Genomic DNA, 24,572 nt, shown 5'->3' on the forward strand with positions numbered 1-24,572 from the left:
CAGATGATTAGGTTAATAGCTCGTTTAGAGACCCTTTTCATGATATGCTAATTTTTTGAGATAGGAATTTTGGGTTTTCATGAGCTGTATGCCAAAAGCAACAGTATTAAAACAATAAAAGACCTGAAATATTTCAGTTGGTGTGCAATGAATCTAAAATATATGAAAGTTAAATTTTTATCATTACATTATGGAAAATAATGAACTTTATCACACTATGCAAATTTTTTGAGAAGGACCTGTGTATATGTATGTATATATATATATATATATATATATATATATTTGTTGACCAGAAAGTTACAAAATCAATGCACAAATAGACAAAAATAAAAAATTTTACCACACATTGTTCAAAAAGTCCTTTATAAATTAATGTTAATGAAAACGGGATGAACATCACACTAACATTCAGAATTACAAAACAGTATTGTCCTTTTTGTTCCAAAGAGAATCATCAAATCCCTAGTGGAGTGCTGCAATCCAAATAAACTTCTGCTAACCAACCACCATTCTGGGTTTGGAGAAAGTTGAGAAGAATTTTTAAAAAAAACCACATTAACAGGATCATTAATTTGAGTCATCACGGTTTGGAGACAATGAGGCCAGTCATCCAGCTAAAGTCAGTCTTTCTGACCCTCTTCAGTTCCCTCTCTTGTGCTTTAGAAAGCTTCGGCGTCACCTCATCCACTGAACCCTGGGCTCTGAGCTCCTGCTGACTATCACGGGTCTCCATTTCCCCCTCAGAGTCCTCTTCCTCTTTCTCACTGTCCATTTCCTGCTCTGAAGACTCCATTTCCTCTCTGTGGTCATGACAGCAAAAGCAAAAATATTTAATTAATGTGCTTGCGGTAAAGATCATCTCAGAAAAAAAAGAGAAAGTAAACTGAGAAATAGGCATGTTTACGGCGGTTAACTTTCAAAGAAAACATACATTCATAAATACCAATTGTGCATGTAAGGAAAAACCTGAGGGGGTCTTACCGGATTCCAGTGTTGGAGATCAGGAGGGAATTGAGAAACATTGAGCACAGGACTGAAGCAGCAGGTAGAACATGAGCTGGTGTGTGTAACAACTAAAAAAGAAAAAGAAAAGTTCAGAGGATGTAACACGACCTAAATACTTAAATAGACATTTTCCCTTTCCCACCCCATGGGTTGAAATTAGGGTTGGGTGATATTGAATACTGGTGAAATAAAAGCAAAATTGTGACATGTGTGATTGATTTCTATGCATGTTTTGGCCATATTGTGATTTTAATATAATATATGTTTGATTTGTAATGGCAAAGCTGAATCAGAAATCTAAAATGCTGATTTGGTGCTCAAGAAACAATTTTCATTATTAGTTTTGGCTGCTTAATACTTTTGGGGAAACCATGATACATTTTTCTCAAAACTCTTTGAATAGAAAGCTCAAAAGAACCGCATTTATTTAAAATTGATGAATAAATTGATAAAACATTAAGGTAAAGACATTTTTTTTACAGAGTCCTGGCTAAAAAGTACTAATTTTATTCAAAAAGATACATAATACATTAGAGCTACACGATTAATCATTAAAAGATCACAATCTTGATTCAAACACCCACACAATCTCATTCCTAATTGACAACGATTCAGCCGTGTCTATTAAACCTTTTACAAAATCACACCGGAACATCCAAATCTGTGTTTGTGCCACTGATCTATATATATATAACATTTGATAAATGTAATTTATATAGATCAGTCTCATATAGAACAGTATCATTATTTCTGTCTTACAGATATTCAAATTATCATAGAAGTACTGGGATATAGTTCGGATATAAACACTGATGCCTACAGAAACGTTCAAAATAGAGCAAATTATCTTTTGGAAGTAACTTGGCATTTTATCAAGTTACATTGTTATAAAAATAGGTGGCGACAAGTGACTTAAATGCATTTCATTGAATCATTCATTCAAGAGATTTGTTTAAAAAAATGCTGATTCATCCAATAATGAAGCAAGTGAAGTATTTATGAGAGCCATTGAATCGTTCATTCAAACCGATATATACAGTATATACATATATAAAAAAATGTCATTCAAATTAATAAAACATTTTATATACATAAATATAATGTTTAATATAATGACTAGAGAGCCCGCCCTACTTGTTTGATGGAAACGGAGGCCTGTTTCTGTTGGGGTCTGTCAGCTGCTGGATGGGATGGTGTGTTAAGTTTCTGCTGCTGCTGTCTGTGTTTGCCCAACAGCAGGTAAAATGGAGTTACAGCAACACTGTCATCAATGACAAGCTGTACCAACAAGACACATGGAAAGTTACTTTGGGGGCCCTCAAAATAAATGAGCATAAGAGTAAGAAAAAAAAACTGTACCCGTTTACTTGATGACAACATTCTGTCCTCCTCTGTTGCCATGCTGAAGGTCAATAAATCCTGATAATTCAACAGTTCATTTTAGTAAAATGTAAGGACACAATGTGCACAGTATAACAAACATTTACACTGTACCCACACTTTTCCATGACTTGCCAGTGATATTTTTGCATTATTTTTAATATATTGTACATATTTATTTACATTTAATATAATATCAATATGATTGATTATAATAAATATAACTTATTATACATATACAAGTAACAAGTTAAAATTGAAGATTTAGTTCATGTTCAATATTTTCCAGGTCTTCAAAACAAGATTTAAAAATCCAGGTTTTCCAGTGGGAACCCTTCATCATAACCTGGAGAAATTTTTTTTTATTAAAGACCCCCCAAAAAATACGTTAACAAACTATCCTACAGTTATGTTTATATGCGTGTTCAGGCCGTTTCTATGATTAGAATTATCACTGAAGTACCATGTTTTGGGTGAGGAAGTACAGTTGAGATCTGTTGAGCCACTGACAACTTTCGTCACATCCATTCAACAGCTCCTCTCGAGGAACAAAAATGGCATGATGTACCTTCTCTGAACACACTTTCTCGTGGGTGAACAGAGGCAACGGCTCGCTGGGTTTGAAAACAAACACTGTACAGAGACCAGAGGACACATTAAAAGCAGCTTGTGATTAAGTTTGAATGACTATTATGATACATTAAATAAGGAACTAAGAGCATCAATCATAAATGCACACTATTCCCCAGGCCAAATACACAATAAAGTTTCAGGAGTGACAACCGCATTTAAATGCAGAAGTGAGTCTCCTAAATGATCGTTCCGTATGTGTACGGAACATGACTCGCTCCAGAAACCACGAAGATTGACATTGTGATAAAAATAGCAACGTTCTGGTGAGTTTGGTAACTGCTATTCTGACCAAAGAAATATTACATTGACAAAAGACTCTTTATGTTCAGCAACCTTAACTAAGGAACAGTCGCGAAGGCGTCTGCTTCACGCTCTTGCAGTGTTGCCATGTCCACTTATAATAAAGCGTTTTTATGCTCGTTTAAACTTGCTCATAAAGCAGTCGAGTTTACGGAGTTATTAGAGTCAGCAGGTGCAGGTCACAATACTTTGGCCTTATTTTCAGCATAAAGCATTTGGATTTATTTCGGTTTATTGTGGGCTTGTTCCTATTTGCCGTTTTTCTTGCAATATCTGGCAACTAGGGATGTTAACGATTAATCGACGATCAATTAATTGTCGATAATACACTTAATCGATCATCGATTAAGCAGGTTCATGGACGTGCGTGCTGCTCAACCGCGAAACATGTAAAGCGAGTGTGCCGGAGTCATGTTTGGGACCATTTTACACTATCATGACTAAGTTTGCATGTGCATTCGCAGCCTTTTGTGCAAATGTAAGTTGTAATATTGTGTTTATTTTGTGTAGGCCTATCTATATCTGATTAATCTCATATAGGATGCATTTGGTTAAAAATGTATGTAGTAACGCGTACGGTGATCCTCTTCAGCTTCAGCGTGCACAGCTCAAACGGCAATTCACGACTAATGACGACTATTGGGACTGTCATATTACATAGCATTATAAAGACAATATTGTAATAAAACACGGAATTATTTTGGTTTAGTTGCGGTGTCGCGTTGCTCCAGGAAGAGCGCGTCCACAACATGAGCCTTTCTGAATGGCATGTAACTTAGTTCAAATGCACTTGTGCACTCTCGTAATTTTGTGCAGATATAATTTGTAATATTATGTTTATTTTGTCTTATTTATTAATCTCACATAGGTTGCATTTCTTTGAGTTAAATAACGCGCTAGCAAAGTGCTCCAGTTTACTGGTATTCATTCAGCGCATGCAGCCCAAACAGCAACGCACGGCTAATAATAACAATGATTGGGACTGTCATATTACAAAACATGAGAACACCATTTTATTAAATTATTGTGAATTCATTGGGTTTAGTTGCTGTTTTCAACACGTTGTTCCAGGAAGAGCGCGTCCACGACAGTCACACATTCTGACAAGCACACATCCGAGACGCCGTTGGTGACTAATTATTGAATTGTCAAATAACGACTAATATAATGCATTTAATTAAATGATCAATCACATCGAAACATTTTACAATCCTACTAGCCCTTTATTTAGATTAAAAAACACTCATTCATTTGGTGAGAAACATGTAGTTTGGAGCAGCATTTGCCGACCCTGTCATGCTGTTGGCCATATGCCACTGCAGTAGACGCATATTGCAGTATTAAGGCTAACGATTAATCAATTAATTGATTGTTAATTTAAACGACGATCGATCATGGGAATTTGTGAACATTTACATCCCTAGTGGCAAACAAATGAATCGATGCTCATACCACTTTCCCTGTGATTTCTTGCAATGCACAAAAAGAGACGTCTAACAACTAGCTATTCAGTTCGTTCTGTACACTGCGTAGAATTTTTGTAAATGCCTTTGTCACTACCATGATTTTTTGAGAGCTAATTCGGTTGTAGAATGCTGTTGTCACTCCTGTAAATTACTGAACCGTGTGTGTGTGTGTAAAGAACAGGCTTAAGCACTAAAACGTGAATTGACAACCAAATTTAGTTGGAGTGTGCACATGACCCAAGTGTATTGCTAACCAAAGGAGATGAGGAATAAAGCAATGATCTTTCAAACACTTACGGTCTGTATGTTTAGACTGGTATGAAAAGGCAGCCACATTTTCTGACAAGGGGTCCGGCTGCAGCTTGGAAACTTCCAAAGATGTGCTCCATTCCACTGTGAGAAAGAGATTTGACTGAGTAAACCTGCCATGCAAAACCAAACAGTGGGGAAAAAAAACAAGAAAAAAAAAAAACTGGCTGACCAACCCTAGTTAGACAGGTTCACACAAAAATCAAATTCCAGGCATTATTTACTTGCTCTCATGTTGTTTTAAACCTGTATATTGTTGTTGTTTTTTAATAGTAACATGAAAGCCCAAGAAAGTACCATAAAAGCAGTTCATATGACAATTTTGCTATGAAATGCCATTATATGAAAAAAGAGATTCTTTAAAATGTCTCTTTTTGTGTCTTGCAGAAAGAAAAAAAAGTCTACAGATTGTTTAAAAAAACTTGAGGGTGATTACATAAAGGCAATGTTCATTCTTGGCTGAACTATCCCTTTAAGCTGGCTCGTCCAACCAATGCCTCATAGCAAATTTTCAAAGGCAACTGAACCCTAATTAATGACCACTTACATGCACAAGTGAGGAGATTCCAGCAGCAGAGAAGGTTCTTGGTGGTGGTGGCAAGCAGGTATTTGGAGCAGCTTAATCGGCCGAAACAAAGGTCCCTGGTGGATCAAAGTAGCTGCCATTAGTCGGTTTCACCAATTCAAAGACCACCGTGATCAGAAAGGCCCATGTCACTTGCATATTTCATCAGATTAGTCTCAGTGCATGATAATCAGTTGCCTTAATGTTAATCAGAAACTGTAATACGACAGCAACGAACAGTATCAAAGACCTTAACAATAAATATGACTGACTGACTTCTTACAATTTGTCTCTAAGTCTACAAATAATCAAATAGATTCACTTTTTCTGTGGGATAATAAAGATCAAACATGGTGCAAAGCTGCCCACGACTTGACGGCTAAACAAATCAGTGCGATAGGATTTGAAATACTGTACAAAGCCGATTTAGCACTCGCTGAAATTCCTAATTACAGCTATACATTCACCTACTATGCTTCATAATACACAATACAGTAAAATATAAACTACATTTAAAGAATAGCTAACCCAAAAAGTGAAAATTCTGTCATGATCTTGTCATATGACAAATGGAGACTTTTTCCACAGTCCTGTTCATGTTTTTCGAGCAATTACAAAAGAGCACAAACTCAAATGAGTTTGATTAGTGAACCAGTCATTTAGATCAGTTTTGAGAGCTGGATCAACCAGTTCACTGGAAAAATCTGACTTGAACAATTAGTTCACAAAAGAGACATTTTCTGTCTTTTCTACTTGCTACTTTTCTTATCAAAGTCAATAACTACTTTAAATGTCAATCTTTTCATCTCACAAAGCTATGATATGCAATAGTGCATACAAATCTTTTTTATAGTGCTTTCACTAGCCTTGTTTCCATTACAGATTTGCGCAAAACTATTGCGATATTTTCGAAATGTCGATAAAAAACTATTGGGAAATGACAGCGTATCCATTAATCGATGTTGTGACTAAACTTTTTTTTTTTTTTCGCGATAAATCATTCCAAAAATCATAGCAAAGGGTGTTGGTATGTTTGTTTTCGCAGCCACTGCACTAGCCATTACTTTTAATAAAAGGAGACGCATGCGTGTTATGGCGTATTTTCAATTCACAAACTTTTGATTTGCGCAATTTGAAGGGTAATTGAAACGCAGATACTGTAATTGCATGGAAAAGTAACTAATGCATTCTGTTAAGGCCTCATTATGCTTCTACGTCAACTCCACGGCGTAGCTACGCCGTCACTCCTACGGCATCGCGGCCGTTTTATGGTTCTGCGTCAGGTTGAGTTGCATCGCGGTGCATCTGACCAATCAAAGCCCTTGTGGTCTGCGTCGCCTCGACGCGTAGTTAAAATTTTTTCGAGGTGCACGTCGAGCTACGGCGGAGGGGTTCGCGGCGACGCAGAGGGGTCTGCGGGAGTACGCCGTCGATAAGACGCAGAAGCATAAAACAGGCTTTAGCGTTTCACAAAGAAACTTGGACCATCATAATGTTGAATAAATGATAGATTTTTCATGTTTGGGTGAACACTTCAAGACCAATTTACTTGTATTGTCACAATCCTTGAATTTCTAACTTCCATACAATAGCTTGAATAAAATATCTATATTCAATACATTTTTGAAACCACAAGGAAAAATTGCCACAACATTTAAAAGGACAGTTCACCCAAAAAAAAAAAAAAAAATTCTCTCCTTAACTCTCCCTTTTCTCATCCCAGGCGTTTATGACTGACTTTCTTTAGATAAACACAGACCAAGATTTTTATGAAAATAATACATCTCTGTGAGAAACAAACAGGAGTCATTCAATGGCATTATATGAATTATAATTATATGGATATTATTTGCCTAAAAAAAACTATCTGAAGAAAGAAAGTCATATGTCGAGGATGGCATGAGGGTAAATGAGAGAATTTTCATTTTTGTGTGAACTATCCCTTTAAGGGAATAAATTCTTTACTTTTGACCATAATCAAAGTATTTTGGACAGCCTGATAGCTTGGTTAATAATAGTAATTATAAAAAATGATTTATTAAAATAAAAAGAAATATTTCATAAGCCTAACTGGTGCCCATTGCGTTTATTCCGAATACATTATAAATAGCACATGCGAAGCTTGAGTTAGTGCCATTCGTTATAAAATGAGATGCTTCGCTCTGAAACACGCAGCGCAATATACTTATTTAATTCAAAATGCACACTGCAATGTGTCTATTCGCTGTCAGAGAGAAGAGAGCAAGAAAACACATCTTGTATCGTGCATCGATACTGTGGAAAATTAGAATTAAAAACTATTTCAAACTTGGTAGCACTTTGTTTTACAGTCCTGTTTGCCATGTTTGGCACTGAGCGCTTACACAGATTTACACAGTGTTTGAAAGCAGGCGTCTATCAGCGGATCCATAATATCCACTGATAGACGCATGCTTTCAAATGCTCCCGTGATCCGTTAAATTTAATCCATTCAACAGCGCTCAAAATGCTAGAGGGAAATGCTGGTATCATCACAGCACTTTGTTTTATAGTCCTGTTTGGCATGAACATACTATGTACTTGTAGTAATGACACTAACTATGTACTAACCCTGAACCTACCCCTAATCCTTAACTTAACCAATGTAGTTACCTTACACTACTCATTACTTTTGTGGTAAGAACACTAAGTATATTGAAAGTGCACGTACTGTAAAATGAAGTGTTACCTCAAATTTCAGTATCGATATGCATCAACATTTCAACAATACAATTCACAGCTTTTGTAATGCAGGGAGGTAAAGAAGAACTGAGAACAGTTGTTGACAAATAATGGTATGCACTTTTGATCATGACACCCTAGCTGCACCTAATGAACTTCCTTTTTTTCAAAAACAACGACAGATTAAAACTATGGCCCTGGTGACCCAGCAGAGTTGGCTTACACCCAACTCCTTAAGCAGGACTGAAACCCCAGTCTATCTGGCCAGCATTTAAAACTTCATTGGTAAGTTACTACCATTCTAACTGTCCGGACAGCCTGAAAAGAGCTCAGTGAATGAAACCCATTCTGCTCTGTGTGGGATACACCTCTAAAGGCTGTTGGCTTTCAATAAGGAAACTGTGAAATCCATTCAAAACACATCAGAAAGAGTTTAGACTGGTTGATTTGAAGACAGGGAACATCTAGTACCACCTTATTTGTCCAGGTGGTTGGCAGAGGGTTGTGAGCAGCTCCCAGGTGTCCGGGCTCCATATGGTGACCACTTCTTGGAAGCTCACCGCCAGGAGAGAGCTATCGGCTGAAAAACTGCAGTTGGTGGGCTTTAAATTATGATAGTTTCCCACAAAATCACATGACCAGAAGTTCTGGTCCTCTAAAACACAAATGGAAATGTTGCGGTGAGACAAGTATGTCTGGATTCAGACTCATGATCTTTGGTGTTGGACTTCTCAAGCCAACATTAACACCTTTGTAAACGTCTGGAGGGTTTGACTCACGTTGAGTGTCTGCGTCAGCACCCTGACACCATGCTTTGAACTGGCTGTCTTCTGCTGTGGTCACCAGCATGGTGGTCTCCTCAGAAGAGCTGAAGCACATGGATATAATCCGATCCGTGTGGGCGGCAGAGATGCTAGTATTCAGTACGAAGCTAATGGGACAGAACAATACACAATTAAAGTCAGAAATAAAGTCTGTTTAGAAATATGAAACTTTCTACACTACTGTTCAAAAGTCAGTTTCTTTTTTTTCTTTTTTTTTTTTAAATAATACTTTAATACCGCAAGGACAAAAGAGACAGTTAAGACATTTAGAACAAAAGATTTCCATTTCAAATAAATGCTTAAATTTTTTTCAGGATTCTTTGATTAATTGAACCAAGGTTTCTAGATAAATATTAAATCAACACAATTGTGTTCAACATTGATAATAATAAAAAAAAGTTCTTGAGTACCAAATCAGCATATTAGAATGATTTCTGAAGGATCATATGAAACTGAAGACTGGAGTAATAACTGATGAAAGTTCAGAAAAAAAAAACCTGACCCCAAACTTATATAAACATTGAATATAAAAAATACATAATTTTTGCCACTGCATGCAAAATGTTCCTTGGCAAACCTGCAGCAAAAATACATGTCTAAAAGCTAACAAAAATAAAATTAATAATAAAGTTATTCTAGTGAACAAGAAAATGTATAAACAATTAATAAACAAAGTCATGGTTTATGAGATGTTTTGGGATTTAGGAGCACTTAAATATTTGATCGTTGTCCTAAAATAGAAAGTGATTTAAGTTATTTAGGCATAAAAAAAAAGTTTGGTTCCGGTTGGTTGTCAGTTGAGGTCATGGGTCGGTAGGGACTTTTTTTTTTTCTTGTCCAGAGGCAGCAAGGGATAGGAAGGAAATTATTCATATTATTTTTTTAGTTTTTATTTACAGTAGCGATGGAAAAGCTACTCTATTTTTTCATAACATAGCCTACCTATACATGTACTCTATCACCTTGTGTGTCACAGCATGTTACACACACACACACGCTGATTTTAAATGTGTGCGCGGGGGCAAACGGGACGTCAGACGTCTCGTGAGTTCAGTGTTGGAAAGATCATTTGTTTTAACCATTCATTAAAACGAATCAGTTCAAATGAGTCATTAATTTGCGAATTGGACGTGTCAATATCGGACGTGTGCGCGTTGTGTGATTATCCCGGCGGTTAGGACATCCCACAAGATTTGTGTCATCACAGAAAACATTTCATCACTGGATAGTTTTTTCATTTATTTAAAGTGTGGTTTATATGTCAGCTGAATGTGTGGAACGCTTTGCAGAGAAGATAAGGCAACGTATTTTAGCACAATTCCCACCCAGCGGTAATTCAGGAAAAAATAAATCTCCCAATGCTCCACATGAAACTTTAGTCTTCCGACCTTGCCATCGTGTCGATTTATTTTGATTAATATGTGCGAGGGAGAGAGAGCAAGACAGTGCTTAGTTTTGAGACGGTGAAGCCTATACTTTCGCCTGGCTCCGCAGAGAGAGTGCGCGCGCGCGACCGGGGCTCTCTCTATCTCTATCTCTGCTCGTTCAGTTCATGCACCCTGTCACAAGCGCAGCAGTGCATCTACAGGACAACAACGATGTGTGAACGCCCGTGGCTGCCTCGTTTGTTCGCATTGCTGGAGGACAACAGGCTATACAAATACGGTGCTGTACAAAAACATAAATTATAGTTCGCCTCAAAGTTTTTTATTTGTGTATTTATTTCATTTGTATCATTTCTTCCCCAAGCTCATAAAATAAATTTGGGTCGCACATAAATTGATAGGGTCGGTCGGAAACCGGAACCAAACAATTTTTTTTCTTATGCCTTACGTGTGGACCATGACAAATATTGCAACATTGTGCAATTCTTGCACAAATCATATATTTGACATTATTCAAATCTGCACTCCATGCTAGTGTTGTCAAAAGTACCGACTTCAGTACCTAGTCGCCGGTACTGAAATTTAAAAGATGTGACGATACCAGCATTTCCCTCTAGCAGTTTGAGCGCTGTTGAACACCTCTTGTTGGCCACACGCTCAACATACATGTCTCTGATTGGCCACTGCTTTCACGCGCTCAACATATATGTCTCTAATTAGCCATTGTGTTCACACGCTCTCTACATGCATGTCTCTGATTGGCTACAATGATCAATGCTTCAAACACATGTCTTCACTGAGCGCTTACACAGATTTACACAGCGTTTGAAAGCAGGCGTCAATCAGCGGATCCCTAATATCCACTAATATCCACATAGACGCCTGCTTTCAAGCGCTTCCATGATCCGTTCAATTTAATCCATTCAACAGCGTTCAAAATGCTAGAGGGAAATGCTGGTATCATCACATTTTTTTATTTATTTCAGTACCGACTTTAACACTGTTCCATTCTAGCATGAATACCTTTGAGTTGTCTCATCAAAAGCCCACAGTTTGAGAAAAAACTCAAGATCTGAGGATTCTCGTCCCCTTTCCTCCACTGTAGCAAGCCAGGACCCTTTTACGTCAAAGACAGCCTTTACCACTTCAAACTGATCCAGACCGGCTTCATAAATATATTCTTGCTGCACTATGTCCAGCTGTGAATACAACAAAAAGACTGTTATGCACACATTTATCTAAAATATGGGGGGGGGGGGGGGGGGGTCACATGGAAAGGGGCCCACATATCATGTGATTTCAACTGACATGTTCTTGCCACAGTCAATGACCAGCGTCAGCAGAACGTGATTACATATTTTCCAAAACATACTTCCCCAAATACTCGCTTTTGCCTGAGAAAAGTTAGGCTTTATCATAGCCTCGACAGTCTTAGACTCACATTGTAGAGATGCTTGTCACGTAGCAGGGAGTAGAACTGCAGATGACCCGGTTTCCCATTCAGCACTAAAGCTTTACTGCGCGGATCAATCATTAGATCAGTCAAAACGGTATCACCTGAAAACATCGGAAGAAATAAACTTTTACTGCCATAGTTGTGAAGTCCAAACGGTCCGTGCAAATGAGACATTACAAACCTGAGACTAAACCCTGAATCAATCCAGTCACTTTGAAGCTGCTCTCGATAACTGTGATCTCTGAGGAGGAAGAGAATGAAAATGACAATCCAGAAATCAGTGCAAAATTATACCATACTGAAATATGGGGCCATAGACTGACTTAATCTGTAAATTTCACAAAATCCCCCAGGTTGTAATTCATCCACAAAACAATAGAAAAAAATACTTTGCATAAAGGAAGTGAAGCCATTTAGTGTTTTTGAAATGCAACATTATGACACAATTTCTGCCTAAATTCTTATTAGCTTAATTAGTGTTTAAATCAAGGGTGAGGTTACAAGATTATATAATAAACAGCCAATCAGGTAGAGAAAGATTTTTTAAATGTTTTTGTAAATTTTCTTATGCTCACAAAGACTGCATTTATTTAGTCTTAAGCCCGGGACACACCAAGCTGACGTTAAAGAACTGTTGTCGCCTTTCGGCCATAAACCTGTGCTTGAACACAATAAAAAGGACTAAAGGCGTCACCTAGCATGTGTGTTCTGCGCCTGCATGCAAGTAATTATCTGTCCATATCAGAGGGATCAATAGCCTTTTTTAGTCATTGAAAAGTGGAAACGGAAAACTAGCACTGCAGATATACAAACCGTAAATAAAGCAGCACTGGCTTAGCATTTTGAATATCAATCACCCAGATATGTTTTCTTCATTCCACTCGACTCATGTTATCATGAAAATATTCGTGAATTTGAATGCTCATGTAAGATGACAAAATTAGAACAGCCTTCTGTCTATACAGTCTTGACTTCTTTACTCTTTTTTTATCACATCGCTATTATTCTCAAGCACCGACTCGCTAAGCTGAACAGCCAATCAGAGCTCGGTCTCTCACAGACTCCGATTCAACATGCTGAATCTGCCAAAAAATACCCGATGGCATCTGACCAGAGCCAATGGAGGAACACACCGGAAAAACCAAGATGACCGCCGCTCAAGAACGGTCTGATATTGCTCGACAGCAAACCGTCAGCTAGGTGTGTCCCGGCATTAAAATACACTGAAAACATTAATATTGTGAAATATTATTACAATTTCCAACAACTTTTCTAATTTGACATTTTAAAATGTCATTTATTTTCATCATCATTTCTCCAGTCTTTAGTGTCACATGATCCTTCAGAAATCATTTAAACTTTTGATTAATAGAAAGTTCGAAAGTACAGCTTTTATATGATATAGAAAACTTTTGTAACATTATAAATGTCTTTACTGTCACTTTTGATCAATTTAAAGCATTCTTGCTGAATAATTTATTTTCTCGATTAAAATTAAGTGAAAAATCTTAATTACCTCAAACATTTACAAGGTAGTGTAATTGATACTGTTTTGGCCCAATTAGATTTCACGGTGAGAGGGTTTAACCAGTGAAATGCCACAAAAAAATAAACCAAGCAATCAACAAGTTATTTAGCTTTTACAGCTATTTAGAACAAAACCTCCTGGTTTTTATTCTCGTTTTGCAGAATTTTTCCATATATTTTTCCCACAAGTAAAAATACTGTAATACTTCAATTTAAATCAAACAATATTCTTTAAATCGTTAGGATTGAAGTTTGCTTGATTCACCCCAAATCTGAAGACTTACTGTTGTCTGAATGGGAGACACAAAACAACTGCCCATCAGGTGATGCAGATGCATGTAAAATGGATCCTCCGAGACGGGGCAAGACATCTTTTTTGTTCCCTGCCCCACACTGCCACTGGACAAGCACCGACTCAATGCCTCCACTCAGCAGATTAGTGCCTGTAGAGACAATAACAGTCATGTTTTCTCAGATGGCGACTCTAACACACATTTAACACAGCGGAATAGGAGAAAAGGTGTGAAATGCACCTAACACTACAGCACCACCCACCTTCTGGAGTAAAACACAAAGTGTTTACAGCATTGTGATGCCAGTGCAGGGTGGAATATGTATACTCCTTTTTGTGATTGAAGTTTCTCCTGTAGCAAAACCAAAGCAGGTTAAATCAAACCTTCAATTCTAATCATGTGTACCTGCATACAAACTTAAACACTGGACAATGAACTCTGGCCTTACCAGAGTCGAATCTTTCCATCTTCATGACCGGTGGCGATGCAGTCGTCTGTAGGGTTACAGGCTATGCATGTGAATGCATTTTTGGCTCCTTTCTTATCTGTGGCTTTTAGATAAAAACTACAAAGAGGAAAAAAATAGAAACTTTAAAGGAACAGTTCACCCAAAAATAAAAACTGTCGGTAGCACTTTTGTTTAGGGTCCAATTCTTACCATTAACTACTAAGTCATTAGCATGCATATTACTTATAAAGCACAAATTAATGCCTTATTCTGCATGACCATATTCTATATCCCTTAATCCTACAATCCAATACCTAAATGTAACAACTACCTTACTAACTATTAATGACCAGTAATTAGGTTAATAGTTAATAGTGAGAATTGTACCCTAATCTAAAGTGTGACCAAATTGTCATTTACACTCATTACCCCACTGACTTAATTTCTGGGTGCCGTCAAGTCATATGTCATTAAGAAGTCATTATTCCCTGATGCATCCACACACAAATATGGTATTTAAAAGTAAAAATCTACAGATATTACCATTATGACCAGTACAAATACAGATTTTTCCGTTTAAGTGTCCAATAGCCAAAAACAAACTGACTTTTAAAAATTATTTGCGATGACACATAAAAGACAATAACAAGATAATATGAATTGTTTTATTATACACTACTACTAATAACTATTAATAATCTTTGATATCTTTATTTTGAGACTTGTGTTAAGCAAAACATTTACTAATTAATTTTAACACATTCATTCATTCACATTTTAGAATTGTATTATCTATCCAGATAATCAATAAGTCAATTATGTTTATTTGTTTAGCACTTTTCACAATACATAGAATTTAAGCAGCCTTACAGAGCTATAAGTGTTGTAAGTTACTTATATATATGTAAATATGTTACTTCACCCATGAAATCAGTTGCTGGGTGCTTGTTCTTTAAAAACCAGCTGGATGGTGTGACAGTTGATCAAATTGCAAAGTGTGAATATCAATAATACCTTTTGTGTTCAATTGAAGAAAGTCATTCAGTTTTGAAATTACATGAGAGCAAGTAAATTACCATTTCCATTTTGAGGAGAACTATTTCTATAAGGGTGTGTTGTCTCAACTTTGTTGTTTTCACAAAAAAGTGGTGGTATTTGAAAAACCAACAGAAAGCCCAAAACACGTGTCATGTGTTCCCTAAGGCCAGTAAATAAGCAGTGCGGTTGGACATGTTCCTACATGTTCTGACCTTAAAAAAGCTATTCAGGATACAGCGGTCACTGTCATTACCTGTATGTCTTCTGCTTCTTGAAGAAATAAACATCAAGTTGGAGGTTCCTGGCAAATGCTATGTATTCCCCCTAAAAAAAACACAATTTACAAAAAACATATTGTTAAAGAAACAACTGATTCTCTAGAGCTAACTGCAAGGTTGCTGGTTCAATGCCTTGAGCTTGAAGAAGAGGACAGGTTTTTCTTATTTGTACATAACCACAAATAAGGTTGAGAAGTCATGATGTATTATGGCTTTATCAAAACAACTAGTAAAGCTGCAATAGGGTTGCACACGGTACTCGGTCTGCAAAAATAACACCAGGATGTGCCACGATAATTAACCTACAGGGGGTTCCAACCATGTGTACTTATCCACATCAACCCTCTTACACGGGCAATGACTGTGCTGGATGTCGATGGATTTATCCATAACATGCTCGGCAGGAATGACAGTCTTCACCCAGAGCAACCTTCACACAGCCAGACATGAACTAATGTTTAATATTACATCATAATAATAATAAAAAAATACAAGCATGCAAATTTGCATTCAGCTTGTCTCTGCAATTAGTCTGTACTATTGGTAAAACTGTAGACTTTATTTTTATAGCCTGCAGACTTGTAGACGTGACTTAAAGATCTGTCCTCTGTTATAATTTATGACTGCATCTTCAAAGAAATATCCAATATTGGCCGATAGTGAATATTTTATTGTGCATGCTCATTTCTAATATTTTACACTTTAGTTTACCTTTGCTGCCATCTAACTTTCACTTAAATTTCATCTTTAAAAAACGAATAATTTAAATCTATAAAATCTCAAAATGAATATCCATTTTTGTACATTAAAATATTGTAATATCTAAATTCACTTGTATCAAATGTTAAATTAAGTGTATAGTTTAAATGTAAATTAAGAAATATTCTTTTCATGCTGTCATTGTGTCTTTGTATTAATGCAAGTACAATTTTATTGGGGTTTTTTTTCACATTAATAGATTTTAACACCTAGAAAAGTACCTACACTTTAGCAAAGAGTAACATCAGCTACATTTATGAATCCTAGATTTGTTCAGGATGACAATGTTTTTACATGGCCATGTGATGTGCCCTAAGTTTTAATATTCTGTGCCTGAAAGGCCCATCAATGTACAGTAGATATTTTAAAAAATATTATCCCCTAGCCATGGACTAAAAAGAAGTCAAAACAGAAACCTCAAGGATGTGCTAAAAACAGAAATGCTTTCAAAACATTAAACAGGCAAATCCTTGAAAAAATAAAAAGGATGAAATAACCATTCAAAAAGAAAGTGATGAGTGAAGTCTTACCCCTCGACCGAAGGCTGTGCAGCTGGGGTTTGGGCTGATATGACTGGAAATAGCAGACAGCTCTTTGGCCTCCACCTCCTGATCTGCTGACTTGGGCAGCTGTGTGGAAACCAACTGGAAACACTCTGGACATGCAGACACACAAAGCTCAGGAAATGCACCTTCTATTCAATAGTCTTCAACTGTTTCATGCACTTTCACCTCATGAACCGATTTGTTAAGGTCCTTCTTAACTAAGGTCTTAACCTATTAAAGGAGAACTCCGGCGCAAAATGAACCTGAGGTGTAATAACACATTGGTACCGAGTCGACTGTTCTCTGGGATTTGTTTTCATGATAATCGAGTGTAAAAAGTTTTATCTCTAAAAACTGTTTAGCTTATAACGCTAGTATATGGGGCATATAATAAGTAAAAAGAGATCGCAAGTTAATACCACTAACGAGGCTCAAAATAGCCCCACACTAACACGGTAGCTTAATGAGGGTCTCTACATACAAACCGAAGCACTGAGAACTTTGTAAGTGTACAGACAGTGTAATAATAATAATAATATACTTTATAAAGACAGTACCATCGCGTATACAGGCAGGAGCCATCTTTGGAAAACAGTCTCGACCAGTCGAACCACGAACACCGTGCTACGAGCTGAACTGTGAGAGTCACAGTTCAGCTCGTAGCACGGCGTTCGTGGTTGGACTGGTCGAGATTGTTTTCTAAATGGTACTGTCTTCGTAACGGCCTGAAACGAGTCGTCTGTAATTCCAGGCTTACTTCCTTGCTTGAACCTATGTAGATTTGTAACAAACTTGAATAATGCCAGCCTATGGTCTTCTTTAAATGCCCGCGAACAATGCCTACCACTTGCCAACGCCCTGCTCAAGTCGTGCTTGCGATGGTGGTTCGGGTTGATCAGCTACTTTTTCCAGTTTCATTATCAGACTCAGGCTTGAATTGATATGGTAAAAACACTGCAATCAATTAAATTCATATCACGGTTTATACATTATATTAGGATTTTTTAATATAACATAACAGGGGCACTTACAAAACCATCAAATCAGTCCTCATAGAAACAATGTTGTGTTTACAAAATCTAAAAAGGACTAAAACATTAAGCTCTTTGAGACAAACTAATATTCGGATTAACTAACATTAATTCAATTTCTCTGTTTCGCTGAGATTCGTTTGCTAGAATTTGAATTAGATTTTTCACATCAGTTTTATTATCGTGGCAATCAATTTTACATCTTCGTCACATAAAAAAAAAAAAAAAAAGTAAACTGTGGTTGCTCGCTTTACGCGTCGATCTGGTGGTTTCTTACAGATTAAGTTGGCAGGTCTTTGAAAAAATAAGCTGCAATGTGGAGCAGAATATAATGTATGTGAACGGACAATCAAAAGCCTGGCTATGCTTTATATCAAGATATTCACAATAATTCAGTGTTGGAAAATGAATCTTCTCCATGTAGTATTGAAGAGATTCTAGAGTGTCTGCTCCTAATCATTGCGTCACAAGGATGCTGGCAGCGAACTACATGACTTCATTAGAACTCCACTCGGCAGTGAAATACATACCCTTTTTGTTATAGGTACCCATGGAAAGATGAAGGAATATGACTCCCTCATGTTCCTTGGACACGTATAGAGCAAACAACGGGGATCCAATGATAAATGTCTAGGTAAAAAAATAAAAAACAACATTTAAGAAATTAAAATATCTACTGCAGCAGTTGCCTTGTCTTCTTTCACAACACAAACCGTACCTTGATAAGGATGCCGTCAATGAAGTCCCATAGTTTAACAGTGCCATCTGCTGAACAAGAGTAAACCTGCAGAGGAATTAATAAAAAGCATTTGATGACAGAATCCTCTCGGTTGTTCATGTAAGGGATGAAGTAAGAGAGTCTATATAAACCTATTTCTAAACTCAAGTAAAGCACACAGACCTGCAGGTGATTGGCAGGATTGAAGGCGATGCCTGTGACTTGGTTGGTGTGGCCCTGCAGACTATGGAGCCACTCTTCTGTCCGTGTGCTATAGACCTTCACTGAATCTCCAGACACGCACAATACAAACCTGCAACCATGAGACATTACATTAAGTGATACACACAATGCCTTTGCTGTAATACTTCATGCCCGGGGTTTACTAGGAAAAATTATTCTTGTTCATTGATTTCATTCATCATATGCATATTGCAATTACCAAATACAACACACACACATTATTTAATTGGCTTTCCATAAAAAGGAATTGAATGTTTTAATGTTTAAATTACTAAAATCATGAGTTTAACTGTGATTATTTTTTAATCTCTTGAAAGCCCTAACTTAATGAAAACAAAATCTACTTTCACTATTGAAAAATAACAAGCCATAACAGAAATAAAATTTCTCATTTACATTTTAACTCAATGAAATAAAACTAACTGAAAAAAAAAATTATATATATATATATATATATACATACACACACACACACACACACAACATGCACACACATACAACATGCACACACAAAAACAAAATAAAAAATACCTATAAAAACTATAATAGTCTCTCAATAATATGATGCCAAATTAACAGTGGAACAATGTAAAATAAAACCTAATTATTTTATTTTGGAAACAGAACGTTGACTTTTATAACATTTCTCACATAACGACATAAGCATTCTTCTGCATAATATATACAGCCATCTTTAATGTTAGGAAGGATTAAAAAGTAAAAAAAAATAAAACCCAGCAATAACAGACTTGTCACAGCAAACGTCAAGACTCAATTTCTACTGATTTCAATCAGTAATATCGGCAAAGTACTTTAACATCAGAAGTGAGTAATGTACATTATTATAGATCTTTTAATAAAGAAATAGCATGATGTGTGTCTTGAACAGCGTTGAGTAAATATCTGTACACTTGAAATCAAAACCAACAACAAATTCATCAACAGTTTAAACAATCACCAATGTTCATGACATTTTAAAGATACAATTAAACCTGCCATGCAGTCAAGTGTTTAGACACACGCGCAGATCAGAGTTTACCGTAATTTGCTAACAGACTGATCACGCATCACTTTGGGACCTTCATCCCCTCCACAACACAGCTCAATGTTTATTTAAGACGAGAAATTAGAGGATACACAGACAGATTCAGACACCAAAATGTAGCGGATACCTGGAGTCATGTGAGATGATCGGAGGTCTAAAATTAATTTTACTGCCGCCGCAGCGAACCACGCGGATATCACTCCTTTCCACCATGTTTTTAGCCCCTCTGAACATCACATGTGGCCGCTGTGTGTTTCTTCTTCGTCTGTAGTGAAAATAAACTAATGGAGCACAGCGTCATCATGTGGCCGGGCGGTTACTGCGAGAACACTGATAGTTATTAGTTAGGAAAAATCATATAAAATGTAGCAGTAAAACACGTAAATTTGTTAACTGATAGTAGGGTTAGGGCTAGCCGTAGCATATACGGTAAAGCAATCGAATTATTATTTAAAAAAATAATACACGCAATCTTGACTTTACTGTGGTAAAGAAATATAAATAAAAAGTAGGCCTACATTTATAAATATATATATTTAACATGGCAATACATAAAAATATGTGAAAATAAATCATGTTTGTACATAAATACAAAATGTAAAATGAAAAAAGAGAATCCACTTGCAAATCATTAGCCTACATTTCTTGCTGGCTGAAAGAAATGCGGCCAGTGGTTTTGATACCATCATCAAATTATAGCTGGCTCTTGTTCAGTTGAATTAATTAAAATGAGCTGTTTTGTTTTACATTTTGTCACAACTTAATTTCGTTGTGTTCGATTCACTATATAGGGTATTTAAAAAGTGTGCTTAATTAATTACATTAATTGTAATTAATTACATTAATTAAGTAAATTAACGTTGCGCCTATACATGAATCGTTTTTGTTGACAACTAACTGGGCAGTGTGTTTGTAGTTCCCGGCATGCTTTGTAAGGGATTGCAATGGTGAAGTAAATTTAAAGATCACCTTTATTTTTAAGGAAAGGGAAAGTGTTTAATGTTCAGTTATTGTGGACATTTGGAAGCGTTTCTGCAATGTGCTTGAATTTTTTGGTTAGGCCTACCTTGAGTTGAAGAGTGGGTGACGAAGGATTAGCTAATATCAGACTTATTAGAATTATGAACATGAATAATATGACTCAACTAAATATGTTTTTTTCCAATGAACTTGTTTCATTCTTATTTTATTCCGTGGCAAAGTTTCTTAAATTAATTAATTCACTGAAGATGAAAAAAAATCTTCATTTTTTGAGTGCAGGTCCAAAGAGCATCAACCATCCTGAAGGTGTGAGTCAGATAGGGCAAGTCAATATAAAATACCCTACTAACATACTTGCTGTCATTTAGGGGAGTTTCCCTTGTTTTTTTTTTTTTTTCTGCTACTTTGTTTCCGTGTTCGTGAAGTGCTCAACATTTCCTTGAAGAACCCACCTGTTTACCCGTTCAGTCATGATCACTGGATAATATAGCTGACATTCGTGCCCTAAAGGACTTCATTCATTAACGAAAACTGGACCTTAACACCCATCTCCAGACTTCGAACATCTGAAGCGTCTCTAGCCGGATCAAGTCAGTCGTCTGTGGGTAAGACTCTTGAGGAACTTCTGGTTAAAGCGTGGCTTCTGCTGGTTACTCTGAAAACATCAGGTTCATTGTGTGAACTTCTCTGGAGTCTCTCTCATAAGAATAATAGGTAATTCTTTTGGACCTTAGTTTGGGTTTTAATGCAAATATTACCAATTAAAGAATTGAAATGTAAATTTGTGTACACGTTTGATTTATGAAATGTGTAATATGTGTGGTTTATATTAAAGTTATTGCTGAAAGGTAGGAGAGGCTGGGAAATATATAACATATTGCACTACATGTCTCAAACTTTAATATAATATTCTAATGCACATTAAATAGTTTACATATATATAATTTATTCCTGAGCTATGTAAATTAGTTGTCAATCAGAACAGTGCTGTTGTTGTATCCCACTACTAAAGTAGTTGTAACAGTAATAGAAATACAAAGAGGTTTTAAATCATATCCACGATAAGATCAGCATCATATGCTTTTATCCAAGGCAACTTGCACTCAGTCAGTTCAGTCCATGCAATCCCTTGGAATCGAACATGTTGCTTTTGCTAGTACCATTCTCTACATTAAACTTTTAATTTCAAGTAGTAATTATATAATACATATTTAATTCAGTACAGAAAATAAATTGGGAACAAATTTCAAATATAGTTTTTAAAATGCTGAAATTAACATGCATTCATTAACATGGTCACAAATCAATTTGAGAAACTCAGAATCTTACAATCTCTACTGTCACCTCAAGAGTATGATATAAAGATGATGGTCATGGATAATTGTGGTTTCAACCGCAGTAGCATTTCTAAATGTTTAAACAGATGATTGTTATCTCCTCTATAATCTCCCCTGCTTGATTTTCCCTAAAATTAGTTGAATGTATCTGGTTTAGTTACCATTGTTTTGATATGATTGCAATATAGTTTTGATTTATTTGATATATTACAATATATTTTCATTCCTAGATTTATTTAAGTCTACATCAATATTAAATGCTATCCTTTTTATTTTTCTTCCCAGCAGCACAATGAGTCAATGGAAACAAATCCAGCAACTGGATATTAAGTTCCTCGAACAGGTGGACTTTTTTTATGATGACAACTTTCCAATGGAGCTGAGGCAGGTGCTGGCCAACTGGATTGAAAGCCAAGATTGGTATGTGGATTTTTGCACATTGATCAGAATTTGTGTTTTCAATCACATTTTAAATTCTCATCCCAAAGCAATCACAGAACATTCACCCTAAAATATTTGAATGCTCATAATACAAAAGATATGTTTGTAACACAATTCCAGTGCATAAAGGTATCATGCCTCCTCCTAAAACATTTTTATCTTCATCGCCACAGGGAAACAGCTTCAAACCATGAATCTATGGCTACTGTTCTCTTCAATAACTTCCTCATTCAGCTGGAGAGGCAGTGTTCTCAAGAGCAGAACTTTCTCCACAGGCACAACCTAAAACGAATACTTCATCAGATACAGGTAACAGATGCACATTGCCCTCTTGTTATTTCCATCCATCTGATGCAAGCATGGGCATCATCATTTCCATTAATGAATGCATTTTTCTTGGTTTATCAAAAGCATAGTTTCGTTTAGTAATGCCTCAGTCCTAGCCAATTTTTTTCTCACCTACTCTAAGAAGTGAAAGAAAAGGAAAGTGCGCATGAGTACTTGTGACTGATATGACTGTTTATTGAATCCATTTGTGGATGCTCATATTTTCTCTGTGATCATTTAGCAGGAAATAATCCACAATGCTAAATATTGAGATTTACAGTAATAGTCAACAAGCTAATTATATAACAATAATAAAACTCAAGTAAACATTAATTATAAATTATAATTTAAGTGCTGTATTTGGTTGTGTCAACGGATGCTTGTGTCCTCAAATGTGGTTTCTGATGACTTTTCATGGACGTCAGCGAAAACAGTCCTATCCAAAATTTAGCACTGAGGTCACCTCACATAGAGTTTACCACATTTAGTAAGTAAGAATATTTACCAGCAGTCTATATGCAATTGCTGACATTTACACTAATATAAGTTGCTATTTTGATGTGTTGTTGCAAAGTCTTGAAAGGAAGTCTTGTAGGAAGACAACAAGAAAATTAGAGTAAAATCAGTGACAAAAGCAGACTCTCAATGTATTTTCAGGCAGCTGAAGACATTTCAGTATTATCAATGATGCAGTATTTTCATGAGTGGGTGCTATGGGGATTTCTCAGTAGATCAATTCGAAGAAACTTCCACCGAAGAATCAAAGGTCGGGGATTTCGCTTTGTTAAAAATGTTTTACATAGCTGTCTGTAGCCGGTGTTGCCACCCCAAAACACAAAATGACAGAGCACAGCATGGGGAGACAGCATTTTTTTTCTTTTTATTTACATAGACTGTATTTAGGGAGGCTGCAAAAATGTTTTTTTTTTTTTTGTGGAAAAACCTTTACAAATATCATCAATATTGCTTGGAAAAAAGAACGTCTAGACAAAACACCCACAATATTTTGTGTCTAAAAACAGAAAAGTTCAAAAGAACTTGACAGATGATTATTATTTTCTGTACAATCTAACAAATGTCACTTAAACCCCTGAATGAATCTGAAACTCTGTGAAGTGTGTATTTCAAGGGAAAAATCACTCAAAAATTAAAGTGCACTCTTCTAAAGCCATTAATGTGCGATGACCAGACTAAAATAAGTTGATTTTTTCTAGTAATTTTTCCCTTTGTTATATGCTTTCAAACATGAGGCATTTAGATGTGTTGCATTAGGTTCAACATTAATTATGACATTAAACATCATTGCTTTTGTATCTCATGACAAAATGTCATTGACATCAAATCTGCTAAAAATCAAACCCATTTCTTAATTGGAAACAAAACAGACCCCTATAACGTCATGCATTAGATTTTAGCCATGATCTGTTTCATTTACATCAATGGTTATTCATTTTAATTTTCACTTTTCAAAATTACTTAACTCCTTGTTATGCCACATTCCTCATGATACATGAGTCCTGTAAACGGTGTTGAAC

At 36.2% G+C, this 24,572-nt stretch overlaps 2 protein-coding genes across 2 annotated transcripts in view; one reads left to right on the forward strand and one right to left on the reverse strand.

Moving 5' to 3' along the window:
- Positions 1-349: 349 nt before the first annotated feature.
- Positions 350-20,217, reverse strand: wdr75 (WD repeat domain 75). Its single transcript, XM_077216437.1, has 21 exons — positions 20,079-20,217; positions 18,847-18,976; positions 18,664-18,729; positions 18,476-18,575; positions 16,900-17,024; positions 15,586-15,656; positions 14,295-14,411; positions 14,109-14,197; positions 13,838-13,996; positions 12,208-12,267; positions 12,012-12,127; positions 11,594-11,769; positions 9,141-9,292; positions 8,836-9,016; positions 5,644-5,738; positions 5,085-5,180; positions 2,852-3,021; positions 2,368-2,427; positions 2,143-2,286; positions 985-1,076; positions 350-803 (listed from the first exon to the last, which is right to left on the reverse strand). The coding sequence occupies exons 1-21, from the start codon at positions 20,183-20,185 to the stop codon at positions 584-586; spliced, it is 2,526 nt and encodes an 841-aa protein (XP_077072552.1). The 5' UTR covers positions 20,186-20,217; the 3' UTR covers positions 350-583.
- Positions 20,218-21,353: 1,136 nt separating this feature from the next.
- Positions 21,354-24,572, forward strand: part of LOC143723143 (signal transducer and activator of transcription 4-like) — a 33,748-nt gene continuing 30,529 nt past the window's right edge. The window contains exons 1-3 of the mRNA XM_077215131.1: positions 21,354-21,646; positions 22,555-22,689; positions 22,884-23,019. Of these exons, the coding sequence (XP_077071246.1) occupies positions 22,562-22,689; positions 22,884-23,019 (264 nt within the window). The 5' untranslated portion in view covers positions 21,354-21,646; positions 22,555-22,561. The remainder of the gene's footprint in view (positions 21,647-22,554; positions 22,690-22,883; positions 23,020-24,572) is intronic.

This window comes from Siphateles boraxobius, unplaced genomic scaffold, assembly GCF_051911475.1.
Source record: "Siphateles boraxobius isolate OS27281-9 unplaced genomic scaffold, OSU_SipBor_1 7, whole genome shotgun sequence".
Classification (NCBI taxonomy): Eukaryota; Metazoa; Chordata; class Actinopteri; order Cypriniformes; family Leuciscidae; genus Siphateles; species Siphateles boraxobius.